This window comes from Diabrotica undecimpunctata, chromosome 1, assembly GCF_040954645.1.
Source record: "Diabrotica undecimpunctata isolate CICGRU chromosome 1, icDiaUnde3, whole genome shotgun sequence".
NCBI lineage: Eukaryota > Metazoa > Arthropoda > Insecta > Coleoptera > Chrysomelidae > Diabrotica > Diabrotica undecimpunctata.
Window position 1 is genome coordinate 152,654,347 of NC_092803.1, and position 27,464 is coordinate 152,681,810.

Sequence of the window (27,464 nt, forward strand, 5' to 3'; positions counted from 1 at the left end):
AAATAAAACACCGCCACTGTTAACACTGCCATAATCAGTTACTGTTTGATTTTGTTTGAACCAACAAATACTGTCGTCAGCAAATTCTTGCGTGTATAAACTCGCTATAAGTTCAGTTGATAAAATAGCTTTCGTGGTAATAATTGTACATTTCGGCGCGTTTAATCGAACTTAGTGGGTGTTTATTTATGCTTTCTATTGTTTGCTTTTATATTTATTTTTTTACACTGTTTACAGTTTGCTGTCTAATTTTCAGTTTTACAAACAATGTCGAGTTCTACAGATTCTGCCGAGGAATTAACTTCAAAAAAGCGTTCAAAATTACGTGCATTTAGTAGTACGGAAAAAAGCGTTATATATATTATTTATAAATCGACAACGGAATCGCGTCCTGAAGCTTTAATATCGGAAATAGTTAAACAAACTGCTTCTACCAGCGGAGTAGGTGAAGCTTCTGTGTACAGAATTATTAGGGAACAGAAAAGTACAGGAGGATTTTCTTCACCGAAAAAGAACAAACCCAGAAAAACCATACTTCACAAAATAGACGATTTTGATAAAACTGCTATTCGTCGAATTGTACATCAATTTTTTTTTCGCAACGAAATACCAACTATAGACAAAGTTCTTGCAGCTGTTAACGACGACGAAAGCTTGCCAAATTTTAAACGCAGTACTTTCCATAAATTTCTAAAATCATTAGATTTTAAATACGTACGTAGGGGTAGAAACAGTGCTTTATTAGAACGAGAAGAGATTATTTTATGAAGGCGAAATTTTTTAAAATCCATTAAAAAATTTCGGGAGGAAAACAGGAAAATTTATTATTTAGATGAAACGTGGGTAAATGCAGGACATACAAAATCTCATGTGTGGGTTGACGAAACGGTAAAATCTTCCAGGCAGGCGTTTTTGTCAGGTCTCTCAGCAGGTCTCAAAAATCCATCTGGCAAAGGAAAAAGACTGATTCTTACACATATTGGGAGTGAAACAGGTTTTGTAGAAGGTGGCCTATGGACGCTTGAATCAAAAAAGAGTGGCGACTATCACGAGGAAATGAACTCAGACGGTTTTGAAAAGTGGTTTGCAAATATTTTGCCCCTTTTAGAAGACAACTGTGTCATAGTTCTCGATAATGCTCCTTACCATTCGCGAAAAAGTGAGAAAGTACCGACTACAGCATGGATAAAGCAAAAAATAAAAGACTGGTTACGATCAAAAACTATCGACTTCGATGAGGACATGCTTAAAGTTGAACTCTTACAATTAGTGGCACCGCGTAAGGCTGAATATAACAAATATGTTATCGATGACCTCGCAAAAGCTCAAAATAAAACCGTTTTACGTTTGCCACCCTACCATTGTGAGCTCAATCCTATTGAGCTGATTTGGGCTGATGCTAAAAATTTTGTTGCTGTCAACAACAAGACTTTCAAATTTGCAAATGTCAAAATCCTTTTAAATGATGCCCTTAACAACATTACCCAGGAGAAATGGAAAAACTGTGTGAAGCATGTGCAGAATACAGTAGAAAAAAAGTTCTGGGAACTTGATCATATTATTGAGGTCATGGTTGAACCGTTAATTACAGAAATTGGTAGTAATGGTGATAGTGATAGTTCAAGTTTTTTTTAATTGTTTTTAACGAAACAAGGTAAGCCATCTTAGTAGCCACGTTTTTTTTTCCCAAGTTAGCTATAAAACGGAAGGCGAACGATTTTTTTGGCATGTAAGCCTCGTTTGTTTGTATTTATTTTCATAATTATCCCACTAATCTCAATTATTATTTGTAAATCTTTTTTATAAGAATAATGCATAACATACATTTTCCTCAAGTTTGATTTATTATAATTTTACCAGACTGATTAACAGAAATAGAAATAAGTGCACAAAATATAAAGGGTTTGAAAAAAAAAGTTATTTTAAATGTCATTCCATATGCATTGCAAAATGTATGTGCTCATTTTTCATAATTGTCAACAAATGGATTTAAAATCTATGTAGCACAATAAAATATAACAAATTGGCAACAGCGCAATAACAGAAGTATCGTCTAACTGTGGCTAGGGATTCATCTTTATCGTTCGACTTCTCTTCAAATACTAATTTAATGGAAGTTACAGCAGTACAGCTGTGTACAGTGTTGTCAGTTGATTTAGTATTAGTATTTAATTTAAAAATACAAATAAAAAATTGTATAATGAATATCTATTCCCAAGTTTATGACATATGGGATGAGAAAAACATTTATTGCCGACTTTGTATGTGCATTGAATCAAAAATGTTCTATTATTTAAAAATATATATTCATAAATATCACTTAATTTTCGTAATACAGATCTGAAATAGGCGGAGAGAGATCTAAACGCCAGCCAATTAAAACGTTTATAACCCTACACGCGTATATTTCGTTGTTTACTGGCACTATCGCTTCTCGGTGGATAGAGTTTAGGTAATTTCGGCTGTATTGTCTTTACAAATAATCGCTTATTATAATTGAGCGATCATGGTACCTCGGGTGAACATCAATCAGACCAACATGAAAATTTCAATTTTTTTTTAATAAAAATTGCCACTGCACCACCGAGATGTTAATTAGAAGGCTTTGTCACATTCAGTTTTAAACTTTGTATTTTTGACACAAAATAAATAGAATACCATCAAATATTTTAATAATGTCGAGACATACAGTAATTAAAACATTTTTTTTTTCGTTTTAAAACACCCATTTAAGGCACAATCAGTTAAAAGATAAAATCTGTAAATAAGTTTTTAATCCCAAAATACTACGTTAATGAAATAATTCAAATATTAACTTAATATTTTTTCGTAGATATGTGAATGACATAATATTCTTTATGCGGCATCAAGATGGATAGCAAAAATGATACAAAGATCGAAGAACATGTGTATCCAGAAGGAGGCTACGGTTGGGTGATAGTATTTGCCATAATTTTACTCAATGTAAGTATAATTATTCCCAGTTTAAAATATGTTTTCCATACTTGTAGAGCAAATTTATGCAATAAAAGAATTTTTAAATACGCTCAGCGATAATGATAAAAAGTACTTTTATGGTCTCATGAGCAGGCTTTGCATTATCTATGAAGTTCAAGCATTTTTCGTTTTATTTTTAGAGCAAACATTAAGTTTTGTTCATATTTTATGTTATTTATGAAGTTTATATATATATATATATATATATATATATATATATATATATATATATATATATATATATGTATATATATATATAAATATATATAAAGCTAAAACTAAGATTAATATTATTAAAAAATTAATATAAAACTCACCAGGCATACCGGCTGAACCGCGTAGATTATAACTGCTCTTCAACTTTAAAACGCATTTTGATTTTTGTCGATAGGACACTCTGATCAAAAGATATTGAATTTTTACCGTTGAGTTAATACAAATTTTATTTAACATTAATTTCCAGCTCGTAACTGACATTTAAAATTATTCATTCCACACAAAAAGTACTAATATTTTTGTTCCAAATTATCTCAGCTACACTTTTTTCTTTGAAACATTTTTTAGTACCGCGTACAGATTCTTGGTAAATCGATTTTTTTCTCCCCCCTGAGAAGGAGGTGTTTAGGGTGAAGCCGAGAGTAGGAGTCGTAATTTTTTTTGCATGTTTTTGGGTCCCAAAATTGACGTTTTGACCAAAATTCAGCTTGTTCGTATGATTTAGAGGTTCAGTGGCATTTTTGTCTCTGACGACTCGAGTTAAAAGCAATTTCGTTTTTGGTTGGTCACTAACTTCCATCTTACTATATTTTCCCTTTTTCTCCCTCACCATGTCTCTTGGTTCCGCCTCTAGTTTGGTTTCAGCTGGTGATAAATCGCTTTCAATGAGATATTGCGTTCCTCTTAGTTTACTCGTATTGTCCATAATAATTTCTTCATCCACAAGGAAACTAAATGCTTGTAGTTGGCTGTATACCATGTATCACAAAAATTTTTATATCACAAAAATATTGTACCACAAAAATAAACATATTTAGAAAATTCTTTTATAAAAGGTATAATAATAAAAACCCTATCGGGCTACATCACAGAACGTTGTTGGAATAATGATGGAATGGTTTTCGTATGGTACCGTTTTCGGAATATTTTGATTTGAAAATTATGAACTAATAACCGATGATGGTATAAAGTAATGAAAAAGTTATTAATTAAACAAAAAATTTCAGGAAGAAAATTAAAATAAAGACTAAAAACACTCTGTTTTCACAAATACACAACTCTGTCCTTTTTTCTAAAGGATCCATTAATCTTCTAAACTGTTTGGGATCAGCTATGATGTCATTAAAGTGACGCTGAATTCTGTCTTCCAATTCTTGACTTAAATTTAATTCTGTAGCATAGACTTTTTCCTTAACATATGAACAAACTGTGCAGTCCAAAGGATTAAATTCGCATGACCGAGGAGGCCAATGAATTATACCTCTACCAATCTATCGATTCGGAAAATGGTTATTCAATCAATTACAACACCTTCTATCAAAGTGCGGTGGCGCTCCATCGTGCATAAAAAATAAAGATAAAGGCTCGTTTAGCATTAAATCTTCTAATATCTCGAATAAGTGATTATTTAAAAAAATACAGTACAGATCACTATTTAAATTTCCAGGTAGAATATGATAACCTTTTAATTTTCTACTTTTAAGTTGCTGCTCAAACATTAACTTTAAATGAGTGTGGATAATGTAATACCCTTTTGACTCGTGGATTATCATCACACCGGTAGTGTGCATTATGGGAGTTAAACATACTTTGTCGCGTAAAGGTGGCCTCGTCCGTAAAAAGAATGCGTTTTTAAAAATTTGGATAGAGCAATGTTTCACAAAAATCCACTCTAACCGCTAGATCGTCTCACATGAGCTCTTGGACTTGTCTGTAATGATAAGCATGTAGCTGCTGCTCTTAAAGTATCCGCCAAGTACTTGAAGAAGCCGTATTTGTTTGTCTTGCCATATTCCTTACGCCCACTGTTGGATCTTGATCAAGTAAATTGAAAATAATATTTTCTTTATTAATTGTTCTTGTTCTTCTTGGTCTACCAGAATTTATTTTATTTGGTCTTACATTCCCAGTCTCTCGACAATGTCGTTCAACGGCTCTAAATGTTTTCTTGCTTGTTAAGTTTCTTGTAGGAATCTTTTTTGCATAACGCCTAAAAGCTGCATTAGAGTTTCATAAACACTCGCCTAAGGATAATAACATGTCGGTGTATTCAACATTTAAGTAGATTTTGAGTAACAATATCTAATTTCACAAGTAACAATGTTTCATGTTGACTGTTGACTTGTTGTTGACAAACCCTAATTATTTATCAGTTTTTTACCTATCTTAGAGACGGTGTTACCTTTTTTTGGAACACCCTGTATATTTTCATGCAATTTAAACTTATGTCATGTAATGTATGTAATTAGGATATCTTAAATTAATTAGAAGTCGTCGTTAAATGTAACCGTCCTTTATCATACCACTATCTTCGTTTAACGCATTTAATTGTGGACGGACAAATGGTTTAATTTCATTGTTTTCGATTCTATGATTAAACAAGAGACGTAATATAAAAAATGTGAATAATGTCCTACATGTGCAAAAAACGAGCCGACCACCTGTAACATGAAAGCTGTTGTAACTTGACTCGATTATATTTAATAAGCTTCCTGATTTCAGCTTCCTTTATTTTGGCGAATACCAATTTATAAATTTGGCATTTGGTAATTTATAAAGTTTCGTTATAATTAGGTTTATTTCCACTAACGTAATACATTAACGAGTTTAATGAAATGTTTACGTAATTTTCACAACTTTTTAAAGTTCATAAAAATTATATTACGCACTATTTACATTTTTCTTTTACTAATTTGTTTCGCCCTGTTTCGAAAAAAATAAGGAAGTGTACTGGAAGCACGTGGGTAATTTTTAATAGTACTAAAACAATAATATCATGATTAGTTTTCTTCCGGATAATTCATAAAAAAATATCTAGGTCACATTTGTACAGGAAATACGTGGATTAAAGGTCAAACAGATTACAAAATATGTTGAAAACATAATGACTCAATGCCGATCAAGGCGGTTAGCTCTACGCGAATTTTTGTAACTTCACCCCTATTTTTTGGACTAACTTGATTAAGTTATTAAGCCATTAAGAGCTGCTAAAATTATATATTAGATTATGCAAATCCAACAGATATTTACATTCATTTTAAAACATTTCTGTTGTAGGTTAGTTTATTAACTCTTATACAATGTTTTGGAATCATTTTTGGGAAAGACTTCGAACTGATGGGCGTCACAGCTGCTCAAACTTCATTTCTACTTCACTTACAAAGCTCACTTTACTGTATAACTGGTAAATAGTTTTTATTTTTGTACAATTAACCTTTTTTCTGAAATATTTTGATGGACGTCATAAATAGAGTACAGCTTATAATAAATATCTCCAAGCTCACCATAATTTCTTTTGATTTAATATAAAAATTCCCATGCCCTTCTCGATTCGAATCAACGACTGACTTATAGATTGTCTCAAAGTGACTAGTTTGTACAGGGTAAATGCACAACATCGATGCCATACTTCTTTGCAAACTTGTATTAAAATAAACGTCACTTCTTACTACTTAGCCTAATCCATCTTTTGTGTTGAGGGTAACTTAAGTACTAATGCCCACTAACGACCCTGCCTGGTTCCCTTCTGTCAGTGGTTCTTAAACATAAATAATATTTGCTACAACATACTTGGGTTAAATTAAAATAAAATAGAAATTAAGAAATGCCTTTTATTTATGTCACACAAGTTGTTTGTTTTTAATTCTACAGTATGTGCTAGCGATACAAACCATTTGTTTATAGATTTAAATAAAATAGAATAAAATAAAACTAAAATATAAAGAAACATTTTATTTATGTATTGTTCCGTTCAAAAGTTAAGGGGGCAAGGACTTTTAAAAACCGCACTGTATATGTTGGCAGTAAGAAAACGTAGAAAATATCCGAAAATAAAACTAATAAATTGAAAATAAAAGAAGTCATTGTATTTAATTTCGTGTATAAGTAATCATAATTGTACACCATTATATTTAGTTCCTTTTTCTGTCAATCGCTGTCACATTTGGTTTCTGCTTCACTATCATCATCATCATTATTATCGTCACTGTCATCACTATCTCCGTTATTTATATTTATAATAATTGGTTCGATATCATCCAACAAATTGTCAATTTCCTACATTTTTTTTTCTGTTGCTATTACGTGGTTTACGTAGTTTTTCCATTTCTCTGGCGTAATGACCTGGTACGCTGCTGTAATTAAATTTCGCATTTCAGCTTCTTTAAAATTCGCGTTGCATCCAGCTATACACCGTTTCACTTCACTCCAAACCATTTTGATGGGATTGAGTTCACAGTGATAGGGTGGGAGCCTCAGAATCTTCACATTGTGCTTTTTGGCAATATCTTCTATTATGTACCTCTCATATTTTGCTTCGAAGGCCTTGATTACATCAAGTAACTCGCATTTTAGGTAGTCTTCTTCAAAAAATAGGTCCTTTGACAGAAGCCTTTCTTGAATATATTTTTTTAGTGTTGAACTGTTGGGAATTTGTTCTGACTTTCTTCTGTGATCGGAGGCATTGTCCATTACCACAACAGTTTTTTCTGGCAAATTTAGCATTAGGTTATTTTCGAACCAATTTTCGAAGGTCGGTCCATCCACTTCGTCGTGGTAGTCCTTAGTATTTTTCTTTGCCAAAAACGTGAGCTCTGCTCCATCAACAAATCCACTGGTAGATCCTGCGTGCAATAAAACGAACCGTGCACCACGAGCTGTTGGAGCTTTTAATCCTGTTGTCAGACCACAAACAAAAGCATCGCGATGAGATGTAATTGTTTTATCAACCCATTCTGTTTTCACACTGTGCCCGATATTTACCCATGATTCATCCAAATACACTGTGTTGGATCCTTCTACACGGTATTTACGAATTGCGCGTAAATAACGATGACGCCACGAGATGATTTCTGGTTTTTCAATCAAAATTGAATTTCTGCCACGTTTTATAAACACAAAATCCATATCACTCAGCAAGCGATGTAGCGTGGCCCATGAAAAGTTGGGCAAAGTTTCTTCGACATTCACAACAGCTAATATGGTGTTTATTGTTGGTGGTATGTTGTCCCAAAAAAATTGATGAACTATTCTACTAATTTGGCTCCTGACACCTTCATCGTACTTATTGTCACGAGAATTACCAACCTTTCGCTTCTTGGGCCTGCTCTTTGGAGATTGTAATCCAGCAGGTGATGAATATTCCTGTCGTATGCGAAACAGGGTCTTTCCGCAAATACCACTCATTTCTGACACTTTCCTAATTACACTTAATACAGAATCGTTGTTATCCTGATTAAGATGATAGTTAATAATATTCATTAGTATCTGCTCCTCTGAAAGTTTCAGAGCTTTTCCACGTTTCCATTGAACAATTTCCTCCATTTTGCGGTAAAAATTCGGCGTCAAATATAACAATAACCAACAACAGAAAATAACAATAATTGCCAACAGCAAATCACAACAACAGCCACCAACAAATAATAACAATAACAAAACAGTAACAGTACATCCAAGATGGTACAAATAATCGTAACTCGAATATGTTTACGCGCTCCGAAGAAGAAATAAAGTCTAATTAAGGCCCTGGATGTATCAAGCTTTTAAACATATTCTGTACAAGAATTACTCTAATTGCTTTTTAATTACTCAATAACTTAGAAGAAAGTATTTGCAGTTGATATCGTACAAATTCGTTACACATTATAGCAGTAATTAGCACCGCAGGGACATAAATAACATTTTAAATTTGGCAGTTAGTAGAAATTACCGGAATTGTTTTAAACTTTGAAACAAATGTTTATTTAATGCACTACTATACTACTGCTACTAATAAAAGATAAAAGTTGATAAGTTACTATTAGAAACAAATAATGTATAGTATTATGTAAAATTATTAGCAAACGATATTTGTAAATTACATAAAATTGTACGTGAGGACTTGTTGAGAACTCCTGGTTTATTCCGTTTATTTTGAAAGATTTACAATAGAGGACGCCATCGCTCACTGCATAAAACTGGCAACGTCTTGGCGAAATTCCCATAAGGTTAGCATTGCATATCTTACCCTGTACAGACTAGTCACTTTGGCACAAAGTATAGTAGAGATTATTTTACAAAATAAGATGTATTTGATTAAAAAACATGGTTTATAATTTAAAAAGCTCCAGCATTGCCTTATTCATTGATAATTATGGGAGAGATAGTTGCTTATACGAAGTTTAAAATTACTTTGCTGTGATTAAAAACTATGAAGAAATTTTAAATGGGCTACCTAAGCTCTGACGTCACAATGAGTGGGGATTTTAAAAAGCTTTCCAAACATTTCTAATTTGTGTGCAATTGTTCAATAAGAAGTTGGAAATATTTATTTTTTTAATTGTTTGAAGAGTAAATAAGGACTTTTCATTATGAACATTCATTCTGCGCGATTGGTATTATTTGTTGTTCGTGAGGTAAGAATATCAAAGTATTAAGATATTTACTATGAATGTTCATATTTTAGGGTTTTAATACATATTTAAATATTTTTCGTAACTTCGTAAATAAATCCAATGATTTATTGGTTTATTTTGAAATAACACTGATAAAAACAACAACAAAATACCTTGAAATACAGTAAAAAATAATTAAAATTTTAATCATACAATAACATAACCTTAATGCCTGCCTTGGTGGTGATTGGATGAAACACGATCAATTTTACGTGACATAAATATGTTTAACTGCAGATAATGAGAACTCAATTGTCATTTGTAATTGAGATTGTGTCGCCAATTTTGTTTTTTGTTGTTGTATTTTCTTTTGCTTTTATTTTTACTTCACCTCACCACTTCAACAGTCACTTCAACATCACTTCATATCTTGGTATGCTCATGAGCCCAGTTCGCACACAAAGTCCCTGCGCTAAATCTTGTTTTATTCAATTGTAGAAGTTGATTCTAATTTCCGATAGGAGCCTCATCTATTGTTTGTTCCAATGTAGTGACCATTGAGTGTGCTTGATACTGATCTAGTTTCCTCCCCATACGAGAGAGGTTTTACGGGGAAACCCGGGGCAAAACTTTTTTGCTTCTTTTTGAGGTCCCAAAATTGATATTCTCAGCGAAAATCTTGTTGTTCGTATGATTTTTAGAGATTCAGTGGCATTTTCGTCTCTGGCGACTGGAGTATATTTGATCTCCGGTTGGTCTTTTGTTCTTAGTTGGCTCAGAGTCTGTTGCTCCCGGGACACATCGTGGCTCAATATTTGGAGCAGAAATAGAGTCCACGACTGGAGACGCTCATCTGCTCGTTCCCGCCATGTTTTTATTTCTAAGCTCAGAAGGTTCTTTTATTTGTAAGCGCTTTTCTGAGACATATCACTGGTGCTGACGTTGGCTTTTAGCACAAAGTTATATAGTAATACTACAATATGTTGTTTTAGATGCACTTTCCGTACTTATTTATGCACTTACAAGCAGTCAAAGCGATCTACCCATATGTCTAGTAAGAAAAGTGTATAAGTGCATTTTACCAAGTACCTACCAACTGGATAAATTTCTGTAAGAAAAATAATTTTTACCTTTAAACTTCAAAAGATGTTTTTACCCACCCAAATCTTGTATTCAGGAAATCCCGTATAGCAAACATTCAAAAAGGTGGTTTTACCTAATTAATAGAAATTTTAAAGTTGTAGCCCACCAACCCCCTGGTAGGCATTGCAATTATAATTTGAATACAGTAAGTAAGAAGTTAGAATCCACTCAGGGTGGATTTATTAGTATCTACTTGAATCCAGCGAGGTCTAGACGCTTTTAGTTTAGAGTAAAAACTCTCGCGTATTTTGTGTGTCTCGCTTATAGTTTAAAAGCTCCAAGTTTCGCAGACGCTTATTGTTAATTAAGTTTATTGAAACTAAAAAGGAAGAAGAAGAGCATGCAATATAGAAGACATAAATGGATGGGTGACAAAACGGAAACAGGAGTGGAACGAACACATTACTAGAATGTCAGAGGATAGGATAGTACGAATAGTGCGAGATAAGTCACCAAATGGACGAAGAAGTATTGGCAGACCCAGAAAAAGATGGTGTGATAATTTAAACAATTTAGGAGGCTAATATGGAAGAAGAAACAGGCTTTAAAGCCTACATACAAGAAGGAAGAAGAAGAACAAAACATCCTTAGTTCATGTTCTGTTTAGTGACCTTAAAACTGTATCAGTCCTATAGTGTTGTGTGCTTCGCGGACTTGTGAATCGGAGGTTTAAATATAGAAACTCTACGAAAAAAACTTTGACCAGATCTTAAGTTAGTTCTAGTGATACAGTTAGTCATTAAATTACATATTTGTTAATACTTGTATTCTTTTATTATTTTATTTATTACATTGTCTATTACGCTCTAAATGGTAGTAAGATCGCCATATTAATTTATTGTTCATCATCTTCCTAAATTTTCTATGTTCTTCGAGCCAAATTTTGAACCAATCTTCTATCATCAACGTACGAAGCAGAAACAGTGATCATAACAAGATGCAGCCACGAAACTAGGAGTTACACATAGGAAAATTGAACGGTCCATGCTGGTAATAACTCTACTAAACAAAATGAAAAACGAGGATATAAAACAAATAACTAAGGTGACTGACATCATTGAACGAATAGTCAGATCAAAATAGTCACAGGACACATAGCGAGAATGACGATGGTTGATGGACCAAAAGGATGTTAGCATAGAGACTACGTGAGCACAAACGAAGCGTCGGACGACCACCAACACGATGAACTGACGAATTAAAGAAAATAAATAAAAACTGGACGAGAACAGAGTTGGATAGATGGGGATGGAAACAATGGGAGGAGGCATATAATCAGCAGTGGACGTTCGAGGCTAGATGACGGATGATAAAGCAGTTAGGTATCTTAATTCAAGTAAAATGTTATAACAAAATTTGAAAACAAATTATTAGTACCTAGTAATAAAAAAAACTTATATAGGCAATATAATAATAGAAAAATGAATTTTTTCTTCTTCTTGTAGTTCCTTCTCCTATCGGAGGTTGGCTATCATCACAGCTATTCGTACCTTATTGGCGGCTGCTCGAAAAAGATCTACTGAGCTGCAACTATACCATTCTCTTAGGTTTCTCAGCCAGGAAATTCTTCGTCTTCCTATGGATCTTTTACCCTTGATTTTACCTTTAAAAATGAATTAATTATCAACAAATGTTAACAAAAGTGAAATGTCATGAATTATACCAATAGGTTGGAATTGATCTCTGACTGTCTTTTATACCTCTATCTATTTTCCTGCACGTATCCATCACAACATAGTATTGTGTCTATGCTTATATATACGGTCGTAACTTTGTCTTTATTTTCACATGTGATAGACAACACATTTTTATATGGTAATAATTTGTATTATAAATTTGTTTATAAAGATTTGTATGATAAAATGTATTATTCTTTTTAGGTTTTTTTGGAAGTCCGTTATTAAAACAATATGAATTTCGGACGGTGGCCTTCATAGGTACCACAATATGGTGCACAGGAATCCTTTTAACCAGTTTTGGTAACTCTTATACTGCCTTTATCTTCACGATATCAGTGTTAACAGGTAATTAACATTTTTTTTAGATGGATAGAGAGAGAGAGAGTGAAAGAGAGAGAGAGAGAAATCTGGAAACGCCTAATTATCTCGGTAAGTACAGTACAGATTAGAAAGCTAATAAAATGCATATTTTAAAAAAAAAAAAATCTCAGCTGCTTTATTAGATACGAAAAGAAATTATCAGAATCGAAAACGATCTTTAAATATTATTTTATCTTTGAATTAAACAAAAAAATATTTTTTTAGTTCCCATGTACTAAAAAGAGCGCGTTAGAGGATTTTCTAGAGGGCGTTTCAGTTAAAGCTTCAAAAAAGGTGTGCCATGTCGGACACTAGTTGTCAGGATTGGCACATCTGAAACAAAAAATTCCATCGAATTACTTAAAGAAAGAGCCCTTACAAGACAATAATCATTTTTTAGAAAAAAATGCCGAAAAATTAATTTTAAGATGCAAACATTGGTAAAAAATCGATTTTTTCAGTTTTATTACAAACACTTTGGACAAATTCGAATGTAAATATCAGGATCGAATTGTTTTCTAATGCCCCTTTGTCCGATTCTTCTCGATCGACGATGGTAATACAATACAATGTTGAAGTCGTGGAGTAAAAATTATAGTTTTATTGACAGCTACTGGTAATTACACTCTAGTTATTGGTTAGGTACAGCTAAACAGATTTAACTACAACGGTGACGATATGACACAACCAGAGACCACAGACGTTGGTTTATGCGGTGTTGCCTAATCGAATATTATTTTAGAGGTATTGAACTGTAATATTAATACTCCATAATTACTGTAATGAGTTTATAATTATATTTATTATCAGAGCACTAATATCAAAGTTAAAATGTTGTAGGTAATTGATAAAATATGTTATTTGCTGAAGTTATTAGTCATAATCATTAAAATGAACTGAATGAATTGAAGTCTATTAAATTAGAAAGCTACATTTGTTTCATATTGAGAATTGCGATATTTAGTTAAAATAAATTGTTTCCAACGGTTGTGGAAATAAGCTTATAAAAATAGATTCTCTTAGAACCTCTTAGTTTTTAATATGAAAATTCAACAAAAAATAACTATTTCACGAATTACGAAGTTATCTGACAACGTAGCAAACGCACTAAAATCCATGTTCAATGTTAAGTATATGGATGTTTATGCTTCGGGTGCCTGCATACAACTGATTATTGGCTTCTCCCTTTATCGATGAAGTGACCTTAAACGTTGCAGTTATATCTGTTAAGTTATAACTTTCTACAATAGACTGCGCTCAAATGAGCTCAAATCCCCAATTCATAATTTCACAAATAATGTATACCTTAGCAAAGAGGTTAATGCTTTTATCATACTAACAAACTTTGAACTATGAGTTTACAATACAATTTAATCTAGGCCGTTATTGCAACACTTAGGAAGTTCAATTAGCAAATATATTATTTGGCAATTTATTAAGTCTACAGGTTTGCAGGTGAATGGACTCTAATTATATTACTCGATAAAGTTTCACAATGCTTCAATTATACACGGTGAAACTATAATATATAGGTTAGGAAGTTAAGAATAATGTGAGATTAGAAATTAAAGGATTAATTTGTGGTTGAACACATATATTTTCTACATTTAACACATGAATACTTGGTCGGACGTCTGTGGCAGTAACTACAGCATCCCCTTTGTTGACCAATATTACCAGCTAGAAGCGGTAGTGGATATTTAGATTCAACCATTTCTGTAATTCTTAATTTCATTGATGGCAAACAAGATCGAGTAGCACGAGCACGAAGGTGATTATCAACTAATTGTCTAGCTAAACTTTGTAAAAAAAATCTTCTGCTGATTACATTATCGGGATTGTTGCAATGAAAAATGACATTTGCATTAATAACTGCAATATTTAGCAGCGAATAGAAAACTACCATTGGCTATCTCCTGGTATTTCTTGCACTGTTATATGCAGCACACAGCTTGTCCATGGTATCAACACCGCCTTTAGTATTGCTATAATCCAATCATGATTTCGGGTTTACTTGATACTTCATCTGTTTTATTATCATAATTAAGACTGGATAACAGTAGGGCGTTTTCATTTTGCTTGGGTTTGTAGGAACAAGAGTGGCATTTTGTCGAAAGCCAAATAAACTACTCTTAACTAACCGTGACTTTGGGGGGTTGACAAACTCAGGTGGTAATTCTGTTTTGTTTTTACGAATTGTACCAACTAACGTCAGCTTTTTGGCGTACAACGACTCTAACAGATTCATACTTGTGAACCAGTTATCGGTAGTAATATTCCTTTACGATCCATATATGGGTTCACATAATCTCAAGACTACCGCATTGAGACAGTTGCTCACAGCATAAGAGCTATCAGGTTGCTGCTCTACATAGACTTCAAGATTTGAAGTAAAGTTACACTTGGCATCAACTGGGCGAAAATTTTAATCTCATTTATTGGGTTTATTTTGAACATATTGTCTAAATGAGCAACCCCCTCGAAACGCTTCCAGTTTTTCATCCACTGTTACCAAATGAAAAGGACTGTAAGCAGTTTTGCATTTGGTAACGAAGGCATCAAATGTTTTCCGTATGGGTGCTAACTTGTCCAGCTTCTTGCGTTCTTCACGAGTTTCAGAATTGTCGAATCTTAAGTGCCGTAAAGGAAATTGAAACCTGTTTAGAGACATCACTAGTCGACATAACTCCACCCCTGTTCCTTGGGTATTGTATAAGCGACTTGATTTCAAGACGCCGACTAATTACAACAATCCAAAGAGTGCTTGAAGCTCGCATATGTCCGTAGGTGATGTATCTCTTTTACGAGAATAATTCTCTGCAGTTGAAGCAATATGCTGATTTGTATATTCGACGATAATTTTTAACATATCTGCATTAAAAAAGTAGTTCCAGATTTCAAATGAATCTTTTAATATCTTAGTTGAAGTTTTCGGACCAGGTAAATGTTTCAATAAATTTACACATCTGGTTTTAACAATTTGATGTTGCGTCTTTTTCCACTTAGTAGATTTGTTGTTGCCAATTAAAAATGCTTCCACTTCAGCATCCGAAATATCTTATTCGCTCTCTTAAATATCACTTCTTTCTTCTACATAATCTTCTTCTTGGTGATCATCATCATAGAAAGGTACTTTTTCCCCATCATCTAATAAAGGCTTCCTCCATCAACTTTTGAAGGCGGTTCTGTTCTTATTCGTAAGACGCCATCTGGGAAACATTAACTTAGTCAAAAATTGCGTTACCTTCTAATTACTTATTTAAAAAGATTATTTGTTTATAAAAATAATTGAATTTGATTGTAAGATTATGCAGAAAAAAGATGAATTTACACATGAATATTATGGGAATATATGCTCACATACTAACTAGAATAATATAACTTGAAAAAAATATGATCTTACCTTTTGTTAATTAAATACTCCAATAAATATACAACTTATGTTTGTTACACCAGTACACGCGCGTGGACTCTCAATCCGCATTTGCTTATAATTTGGAATAAGTTAACGCACTAACTACTCAGTCTAGACTAACATAAAGCAGCTGAGTGGATGAAGACTTACAAAGCGGCTACAGAAAATAGTGAGAGGTATGCGAGAAATTCTATATTTCAATCAAACGTGGACTGTCAGTCCGCGCGCGTGTTGTGGAATGTTAAGTAATCTCGTTTGAATTTTTTATTTAAGATGTACCAATCCTGAGAATTAGTGTCCGCCATTGGACACCTTTTTTTGATATGTTAACGTAGGCGCCCTCTAGAAAATTCATGAGAACTAAAATAAAAAAAAAATTGTAACTCAAATATAAGATAATACTTAAAAAAAATCATATCTTATATACTAAAACGCTAAGCCCTTTTCTTGTCCACCACTTTACTCGAAAACCATATTAGATAATTAAAATATTTTTTCGGAATATTATTAGTATTACGTATGAGATTGTCAAGATATACTTTTGGTACAAAAATTCACTTCCGGTTTTGAGATGACCGGAAGTTAAAATTTACTTTAAGTTTTAGACCCCACAATGTATATATGGATCGAAAGGTCTCGTCGAGACGAATCTAAATAGGTACTTCCGGTTGCGATCCGACACCGGAAGTGACCCGAAACGCGCATAAAACGTCAAGATAGAGCAAATCTGACACCGGACTCGTGATCAGCATGCAAAATTAACTGCTAAATGATATCCATGTCGACATTTGATGAACTAAAAATTGCATTCCGGTTTTGAGGTCGACATCCGGTTTCGTTTTTATTAGTCAAATCAATAGAGAATTCAACGTAGAGTTCAAAAATGTAAGTTCACGAAATTATCATTTATAGTTTTTGAGTTATTGATAAAAATATTTTTACTTCCGGTCATTGTATATATTGTATATTTTTCTCGCAAAATAAAAATTTCATTTAAAAAACTCGATGTCGAGTTGGTCCGCTAGTTGGTATCTAATAAAGATGCTGAGAAATTTTTTTTAAATAGGCATTTTTTTAGCCCTAATCTGTACTCGTGCATTAAATGGATGGACCGAATTAAATAAAAACAGGGGTACACCTATTTTGCAATATGAAGATTTGAAATTTGATGTTTGTAACGTTGCCAGATTTACCATTTTTCTGATAACATTAATCACTTTGGTTTTTTAAATACAACTTCCTGTATATTATACCTTTATTGAAATCTCCACTTAAATACCAGTTCAACTGTATACAGTACTTTCGATTTTATGTAGTGAGGAACATCTTAAAACCCTAGAAACGCCTAATCGTCTCAATAAATTTTTTGATTCAAATTTGTACAACTAAATCTGAACATAGTAATTAAAGGTTTACTACATTGTTAAATTAGTGTTTACCTAATCAATTATTCAAAATGTCCTTCGTTGGTAATTTGCCTGTATCCTAAACGATGGTAGAATGTGCCTATTACATTTCTCCATATTTCTCTAGAAATTAACATGGATTCATCGATAATTATTTGCCTTAGCTCTGCAATACTTGCTGGTTTAGTTTTATGAGTTTTACTTTTCAAGTAACTAAATAAAACTAATTTTTAACCTCGATTCAAATCAGGTAAACAAGGAGGCTATTCAATACTACCTAATCTACCAATCCATCGTCCGGTAAATGTCTGATCTAAATAACGCCGAAAATTTACACCAAGATGGGTTGGAGCTCCATCTTATTGAAACCATATCTCATTAAAATTATGTGGATTTACCTCACTCCAATATCTTAAATTTTGGCGATTTACATTTCCACACAGTGTAAATACTGCTTCGTTTTAAAAGCAATAGTTTCTTCAGTTACAATTTTATTTATCATTACCTCAATAAACTAATCTACGGTCGTAGTCATCTTCATTTAATTCTTGCAACAACTGAATTTTGTAGGGTTTAAATGAATTCTTATGTAATTCACGCAAGACTGAAGAATCACCTACTTCATGTATAGCATTACATGGTGTAGGCTTTAGATTTAATACTCGGAATTAAATCTTAATTTTTATTATAATTTCTAATAGTTTTTGGTCAACATGTTTGAATGCCATCTTTTACTCTTCCAGTTTCCTCAAAGCGCTTTACATTTTTTTGTACCGTTGCCTTATGGATAGGAGAATGGATTTGGGAAAGTATCGTTGAACAAGTTGGCTACTTCACTATAAGATCTTTTTCCATAGTCGTAGCCTCTCATCATTAAAACAGTAATTCGCTCTTTTTCGTTAAGAACCATCTTTATTGTAGAGCTTTTAAAAACACATAAAACAACTGGCAGCTTTAGTTATTAATACAATTTATTTCACAAAACTTTTCCATAAACGTCAAGTTATTGTTAGTTTTATAAAGTAATGTCAAAAGCACAGCATTATATATTTACTTAATTTGACCACGTTGTTTAAAATGATGTTACCTAAAGTTAAATATAAAACTTATTAATGTTAAAGCAATGAACATTATCAGTATTTTTGGAATTCTGTTTGTGCTCCATGTTGAAAAGTATTCTGTATTTTATACCTCTGTTATTTGCACAGTTTTTAACTTACATTTATAAAAACTTACTTAGTTCTGTTTTCTTTAAAAAAAAACTGAACGTTTTAACTTTTATATGGTTCATAAGTTGAGCTTTTACTTCACTTCCATCATTTATGAGCTGTATACCCCTTAAGGTAAATTTTTTGTCATTTTTTCTCTATGGATGTATGCTCATTTGGCTAATTTTAGATGAACGGATGATGTTTATGGGCTTATAAACGAAACGTCTTCAGATAAAGGATGAAGTAGCAGTATCCTTTTTTTATTCTCTACCTTTTAACTGATAACCCACTTTTTGACTGGTAACCTGTTATCGATGTATTCTCCTATTCTTAAATATATGTAAAAATGTGAGTTTTTACTCTCGTATTTGATCTCGTACTATTATCATGTTTTGTAGGTATTGGACAAGGAATCCTAATGCCGTCCACGTACCTGGCCACAAACTCGTACTTCAAAGAAAGACTGACTCTAGCTGTTAGCATATCAACTACTGGTGCTAGTATTTTTTCTATCGTTTCTCCCAAATTATGTGATATTTTAGTTAGTAAGGTAGGAAGAAAATATACAGTTTTAGTGTTATTCGGCTTATCTCTTCTGTCGTATGTCGGATGTTTCTTAATGAGGCCCATCCAAAGGAAAAAAGTGGAACATCCTGAAGAATTGACCAAATTGGAAACTAGTCAGGTAAAATTGATATTTTATTGTATTTCTAGATATAATTGAGAATTTAAAAGGCAATTGATCCCAAAATAGTACCTGTTGGCCGTGCAAATTTTGCGATTTATCTCTGCGGTAGTGTTAGCTTCAGTGATGACGAGTGCTCTTAGGTATACAAATTCGTTAAACGCTTCGGTGACGTCGTTTCTTATAACAAATGGTCGTAGGATTTGTGATTGCTTGCTTATTTTCATGTATTTCGTTTATCATTAAGCCCATTTTTGTAGTCGCTTCTTTTAGTGCTAAATACATCTCCTGTACAGCGTTTTTCGTTCTTCCAACAATATTGATATCAGCATAGACAAGGATTTGCTATATATTGAACCGGTGGTTGTGACTTGTGACATACGTATTACTTTTTCCACAGCCAAATTAAACAGTATACATGAGAGAGAAAGTCTTCCTGGTGAAGCTCGTTATTTGTTTTAAAAGGAGACTGGATGCGTATTCTATATTTAACTTCTTCAAGGATTAGTTTTGTTAAATTTGCCAACTGATTTGGTACTCCAAGACTTTCATTTATTTACAGACGTAGGCTGCCTTGTAGTCTGTAAATATATGGTGAGTATCTATGCCGTGTTCCAGTGTTTTTTTGTAAAATTTGTCTCAGGGTTGCAATCTGATGATTTGTCGATATACCATCTCTGAAACCAGCCTGGTATTTTCCTATTATTTGTTCTGTATATGGTGCCATACGGTGGCATAATATAGTGGAGAATATTTTGTACGCTGCAGGTAAGAGCATAATTTCCGTCTGGTTACAGCATTTATGTGGTGCAAAGTATTCCAATATTGATGATAGTTCCACTGTAGCCTGGTTTTCCAAAAAAAGTTCTACCATCATATCCCTTAAAAATGCAGTTAATCTATAAAAAAAGGAAATGTTTATTTATTATCAATTATTTTTGATTTTATTAAATTTATAACTTCATTGGATAGAGTTCCGAGGAAATATTTCTATTTCGCTGATCATAATTAATTTCTAGCCAATCTACGCTAATGAAGACTCAAGTAACGTTTATAAAGAAACTACTCAGCCAATCAAACGAAACCCAGTGCTACTGAAACTAATAAACGTCTTTGACTTAGAGCTGCTCAAAAAACCATCATTTATAATAGCCATATTTTCTTTGGGTGTTTCATTTGCAGCTGAGCTTAACATGGTTCTGATGATGCAATTCGTACTTCCGGAATTGTCAAAATTTAGCCGAACCGATGTAGCTAATATAACTTCAGTACAGTTTATTTTTGACATACTAGGGCGATTGGTGGTCCCATTTGCTTGCCACAGTATTCATGCACCTCCGAAATGGGTCTATGCAGGTGCTCTAATAGCTGCTACAGGAGCTAGGACTCGTAAGTTTGCACATTGATATTAGCTATTCCTCTTAAATCATATTTTATACTTTATTATGCAGCGTAAAAATAATATCTGCATAATGACTATAATCAATTCGTTTTCATATCTTAAAGGTGGGCGCTAATTATTTAATAATTTACATACATATTAAACATGGATTCTCTAAATCTATTCTGCAACGACCCTTATATAACTGGTAGGCGGATTGTCGAATTTCTGGCGAACAGTGAAGAGTTTTATTCTAGATCTAGAATAAAAAGCGGCATTTCTAGAAGTAGGAATTTTAGAAACCAGTACGGGTTTTTTCGAGTAATAAGGACTGACAGGTTTCTTGGAAAGGTTGTGCCCCTGCAGAAAAAGGGAAATCCAGAGCCAGATTCAGTACATTTTTATGAATTTTTATGGATTAGAGAATAATGGAGAGATTGACTTATACAGTTCTGTGAAGAAATTAAGAAAGAGACAGTTTGATAATGAACGTCTTTTTCCAGTTACCACCTCGAAAACTGTATACCTGGAAATCTCCAGCTGACTTCCCAAATAGTTATCAAAAACCAAGTTTACAATATCATCGTAAACAAAAGATTTCAAAATTTCGTAAAACCTATCCAAGATGTTATCCCGGATGTTTTCTCAGACCAGAACCTTTTGGTTTTGGTTTAAACTACACATAAAAGAAGTCTGTAAAAAAAAGTCCAAAAACGTAGATCCAGAGGGTAAAAGATAACATCGCAAAAGAAGAAGTCAAAGGAGAACTCAACAACAAAATGAACAACATGGTCAAGGATAATAATCAAGGGAACATAAGTGTAGATGATTTATGAAATACAATAAAAAAATTCATGTAATTTAGTGGTAGACCGCAAACTGAAAGTAGGGAAAAGTATAAAGAAGCAATCGTAAATGAAAATGAAAAAAAGATAAAAAACAGTAGAAAGACAAAGAAATAAGTAGAATAATTCTCAAAAGATCAAAGAAGCAAAAGAGTTGTAACTTCAAAACCAACGCATTGAAATATAATTTCTGGAACATAAACATGACATTTTTAATCTACATAAGAAAGTCAAGGTCGTACAATATAATACAAGCTAATACAAGATGCTTGGAATAAAGATCATGAGTAAAACCAGAGAGCGAATATTCAGTTCTAAAGCTGATCAAAGCCGGGATCCCACAGGGCAGTGTTCTGGGACCAATAATGTAGTTATTATATTCTTGTGGCATCACTGTTACGAAAAACGTTAAGCTGTCCGCATTTGCAGACGATACTGCAGTACTAACGGTTGGAGAGTCATTCGAAGAGAGATACTCCAAAACGTGGTGAACAAAATAAATACTTGGAATAAGAAATGGCGCATAAAAAATAATGAAGTAAAATCTGCCAATATCGATTGCACATATAAAAAAAGGAGAAAAGAAAGTGAAATTTAATTAAATTATATGAGTTTTTGCTAAAAGTTACAATCAAAATAAGATATTAATATACAAACAAATACTCAAACTAGTATGGTCCTATGGTCTTACTAGTGAAAGTAACTTTGGTTGCATTCAAAGAGTCCAAGACCTGTATATCCGCAAGACCTTAATCGGAAACTTTACATGGAAACAATTAAAGAAGAAATAAAGAAGATTGCTAAGGGTTACGAATAACTTCATGGCCATATGAACAGTGAAGAGTTAGAACTGCTAGATAGTCAAGACCTAGTTAGAAGTCTCAAATGCACCAAACTTTGAACTTGTGTGATAAGTGTCAGTTTAAACTCGGCCACATTAGTTCTAAAGTGAACCATTGGGGAAGAACTGCTAGATAGTCAAGATCTAGTTAAAAGTCTCAAATGCACCAAACTTTGAACTTGTGTGATAAGTGTCAGTTTAAACTCGGCCAGCTAGTTCTAAAGTGAACCATTGGGGAAGAACTGAAGTAGATTATGTACTATTATTTCCACACTGTAAGTATCACATTTTTGTTTTTTTAGTACTTGCTACATACGCCCACTCCTACACAGCAGCTTATGCTGCCTGTTGCATAATTGGAGTTACAAAAGGTTTGAGAGCCGTCTACCAATCGGTTATAATTCCAAAACTAGTCCCCCTGGAAAAATTTGTGGCTGCTAATGGTCTACAGATGTTTTTTACTGGAGCTGTATCTTTAGCCATTGGTCCTCTCATAGGTAAGACAATTGTGCGTTTATAGAAAATATGTTCATCATATTGTTTATAGATAACATGATAAAGGTTTTCATCCGATGTACATGATGATAACCTTTATCAAGTTATAAGAGGTACGTGTAGTGCATAAGATAGACAAACACTCTTGAAACACATTAGACCCTTTGAGTTACAATCGATTTTAACAATGCGCCATGTAAGCATAGTAAGACGCCTACATAGTCTTAAGATAAGAGTGAACAAGCTTTCTTGACAATGTACCAAAGAACCACGATATGCTTGCGAGGTTACCCATATCGTAAGCAATATAAAAAGTAAGATATATCTCACATATATGTACATGTATATCACATATACATATATATATATATATATATATATATATATATATATATATATATATATATATATATATATAATTAAATTACTAGAAAACCAGCAAATGTGTTAATAACAGCTCAAATACAAATTAGTAGCCCTTCATACATGAAGTTGCAGACAGAGAGTGTTAAATTAACTGAAATAAAACAAAAGAAAATATTAGTTTTGAATTACTACAAAATATCGTCAACTTGCCATGTTTTGATGTAACATCAACTTTCTTCGAAAAGAAATTTTAAATATCTTGGTATTTGAAACGATTTATAATGGGAAATTTCATTTCTGTTTTTTTCTACCTAACTTCCAGTTAGATTGAGTAGCACAGACCTCCCAATATCTGTTTTTTCAATAGGAATTAAATGTGTATTTTTATATTTTCAAAAACCCGCTTTAACCTAAGGTTATTAGCGGAACGGTAAGTCTTTTAAAAGCAAGCGTAGGTTATCGATAGTGTTATTTAAATTTAAAATGTCTTTACCTGTGTTGGGTAAATGGTATTTAATTCTGTGACGATTGAACTTTTCGCATTCTTCTACTAGCGCATGTTTTACTGCAAGTGGTGAACCACACTCATCACAACACCTGGAGCTAGGTGCTATATGAAGTAACTTTTAGATCCATACTTACAGATTGCGGTGATATGGGAATGCTCTTATCGTTTATGGCTTCTTTGACATTTCTGTCTGCTAGTTCATTTTACCTGCTATTCCAATATGTGATGTAAAGCCAGAGAAACTTGACACTTATATCTTCAGTATGCAATTTATTTAGTTCTTTCTTTATTAGTAAAGCTAATGGATACTGGGTGTATATTTTCCTGATTATGTGTAGTGATGACGTAGAATCTCTTAAGATTAATATTTTGTTCAGTTTATTCGAATTTGCGTGCAGTATCGCTTGATAAATTACATAATGTTCTCCTGTTAATATTGTTGCAGTATCTGGAATTTTTATATTTGAGAACCTCTGTGTTGTTAATTATTGCCACTCCGACTCCGTTTTCAGTTTTAGTCTGTATTTTAGGCGTCTGTATAGTAGTATACTGTGTAATCAAAATGGGAGTTTGATTAGATCTCTGAAGTGTTGTATGATAAGATTGGGGTTGGTGCTATTTTTTTTTAAATTCTATATGCTATATAATAAACTGCAATTGATTGTGGAATTTTTACAATCCAAGGTGGAGATGAAGATATATTTTTCTATTGATATAAGGGTGGAAATTGCTTCCAGTTAAGTACTTCCATTGCATGATGATTCTGCGGGAATATGCAACATGACATTTTGAAGAGTCATGAATAAGACTAATAATATATCGGCGATGGTCTTTGAGGTACCTGGTATCCACAACGGGCCTCCTCTCCTTTAGTTGTATGGCAATACGATACAACATCAGTGCACACTCGTTACTTGGGGTTTTTGGGGTCTCTGATCACGAATATCATGACGGTGATGGTCTTCTATGCTACTGGTATATATATATATATATATATATATATATATATATATATATATATATATATATATATATATATATAATATAATAAAAATAACAGTTTTTATTATGTTTTTTCTTCATAATTTTGTAAAAAACTTTATTTATATTTGGATGAAATAAACACCGACATTGATAGACTAGAATCGAAGTTAATAAATGATTTATTTTTTAGGTTCCATTCATGACCATTTTAATTCTTATGTACCAGCACTTCACGCTTCATCAATCTTGTCTTGTGCGTGTGTGCTGCTTTGGATTTTAGAAGCTATTTTTTCTAGAAAAAATGAAAACAATGAATGATAATTTAATGTAGGTTTTTGAGTTTTTCTAAATAAATATTGAAAAATGTTACAAAGTTTCTGTTAGTTTTTGTTAATTTTTTTTTTCAAGGAACTTAACCCCGGGTACCATTTTATCCTAAAATGGCAACATCTGAAAGGTTTTAACAGCCTAAATCTGTCAACTGCTAGGATGCGAAAGGCAAGTAGGAAACCATTGCATTATTTTCCCAAGCAAATCAGAATAGGCCCCAAGTCCTCTTTAATGATCAGTGGGTGCTAAGAATTCCCGGATGGAAAATTAAAATATCTACATATAATGTAAAAACATTATACAAAGGCAAACTAGCCGATGCAGAGAGCGAGCTAAAAAGGATAAACTGGGATATACTAGACATGAGTAAGATGAGATGGCAATAAAAAGGATCGATAGCTTTTTCTATTCAGGAAGAGAGACAGCTCTAAATTGTGATGGAATTCTAGCTACTGCGGCAGTCACAAAATCCGTTAGGAGCTTTTTACCAAGCAGTGATCGAGTAATGTTTCTCAAACTAAATAGCCAGCCATTTGATATTTTACCTTGTCATTGAAAGAGCTAAGAAATACATGAAAAATGACGACATAAATAATGACTTTCAATACGACAGGTTCCAGTATCCTCAGTAAGTCGTACATAAGCTGTAGCATGCTCATAGATGTACTTGGTGAGGGATATATATCGATGGTATATTCCACATTGCGTTATAACATGGAGCATTTCACATTGGTTGACCGTGTCATATGCTTTTTCAAAGTCGACAAAGACAAGTCGTTCCTTGAGAGCAGAACTATACTAAGTCACAAAATGGTAATTTTACAGATGTTTTTTGTTTTTGAGATCTCATTACGTAAAATTGTAGCAATAAAGTAAATTTAAACATTTATTTAGTGCACACATACATGTTGCTTTACTTAATATTGTGAAAAATTATGTATTAAGTGGACATAGTATACTCACAACTTTTTTAATAATTCTATGTAAAGTATCGTTATAGGTTACTACTTTTGTAATGTGACATAGAATAGATCTGATGTAATAATAATAAGAATTAATTATAAATAATACCCACTAGTTTAAATCTTTTATTTGACACATTTTTAAAAAGATCTTTACAATGAAAAAATAATTCGGACGTAAAAATAATCCAAATTTATACTGTTACTAGGATAGAAATAAGAAAAATCCTAATTCAATTGTCATTGCCTGAATCTTTTGCTGTTTCTTTCTCAGAAAATGGTAAATTTTTAAAAAAATTGTGATACGGATTCAATATAACACTTTTTTTATATGGGAAGTAATGTTGTACTAAGTGGTTTTAAGTAGAAGTCTCTGGCATTGACGTTAAATGACTTTCTTCCTTTTTTAGATATAAATATTTTTTAAATGGATCATCGTTACTGTAAGAATATTAATTACTATTTAAATGGGAATAAGCCACAATTAAAGGTTAAAGTACCTTTATTGACGTTTCAATTTAGACTCCCTAATTGTGGAAATTGAAACGTCAATAAACGTACTTTAACCTTTAATCGTGGCTTATTCCCATTTAAATAATAATTACTTTAACATGCCACAAGAAAATAGCTTCAGATCAATTGTAAGAATATTTGATGAAAACTACATTTAGGGTATGAAAGTCTGTTTCAACAGTTTTAATTTTATTCCACGTGACTTTTTCATTTTGTTCATCCTTGTCCCAGTTGATTGCCGTTTTTTTCTTGTAGACTTTTTAAATTTAGTATGTTTGCTTGCTCTCGTTCAATTACAACGCATACCTAACGATTGTATACCATTGTTCAGGAGTATAAACAGATACATTCCTGACAGCTTTCTTTATAACACTATGTACCGAGTCTCCTTCAGACTGTGTATGGCTTTTTTCTAAAAATGTATGACGAATTTTTATTTCATGTTTTTGGCACAGGTAATTGTATAACGAAAACAAATATTTGTTTCTGTTTTTACCAGAACGGAACGTTTCCGAATGGAACGAGAACTCTTTTACACCTTTTTGGATCTGATTTTCAATAAAAACGAGGAGACAGCTGCCAATTTCTGAGGATCCCCTTTTTGCAATACATTCTTTATACCACATGTAGTAAAATTAATGTTTAGTTGCCAAGTTGAAGACCGTAAAATTATACGTACTGAGTTTCAATTTATAGTACGCAAGACCGACGTCGGATTTTGGGGTTGAAAGCACCTGTTTTAGATCAAACGTGGCT

At 32.7% G+C, this 27,464-nt stretch overlaps 1 protein-coding gene across 4 annotated transcripts in view; it reads left to right on the forward strand.

Annotated features, from left to right (window-relative positions):
* Nucleotides 1-25,279, forward strand: part of LOC140432393 (monocarboxylate transporter 3-like) — a 46,791-nt gene extending 21,512 nt beyond the window's left edge. For all 4 annotated transcript variants that reach the window (XM_072520257.1, XM_072520256.1, XM_072520259.1 and 1 more), the window contains exons 2-8: nucleotides 2,834-2,964; nucleotides 6,271-6,397; nucleotides 12,608-12,751; nucleotides 19,197-19,483; nucleotides 20,503-20,872; nucleotides 22,853-23,047; nucleotides 25,094-25,279. In XM_072520257.1, coding sequence (XP_072376358.1) covers nucleotides 2,872-2,964; nucleotides 6,271-6,397; nucleotides 12,608-12,751; nucleotides 19,197-19,483; nucleotides 20,503-20,872; nucleotides 22,853-23,047; nucleotides 25,094-25,221 — 1,344 coding nt within the window. In that variant the 5' untranslated portion in view covers nucleotides 2,834-2,871 and the 3' untranslated portion in view covers nucleotides 25,222-25,279. The remainder of the gene's footprint in view (nucleotides 1-2,833; nucleotides 2,965-6,270; nucleotides 6,398-12,607; nucleotides 12,752-19,196; nucleotides 19,484-20,502; nucleotides 20,873-22,852; nucleotides 23,048-25,093) is intronic.
* Nucleotides 25,280-27,464: the final 2,185 nt, after the last annotated feature.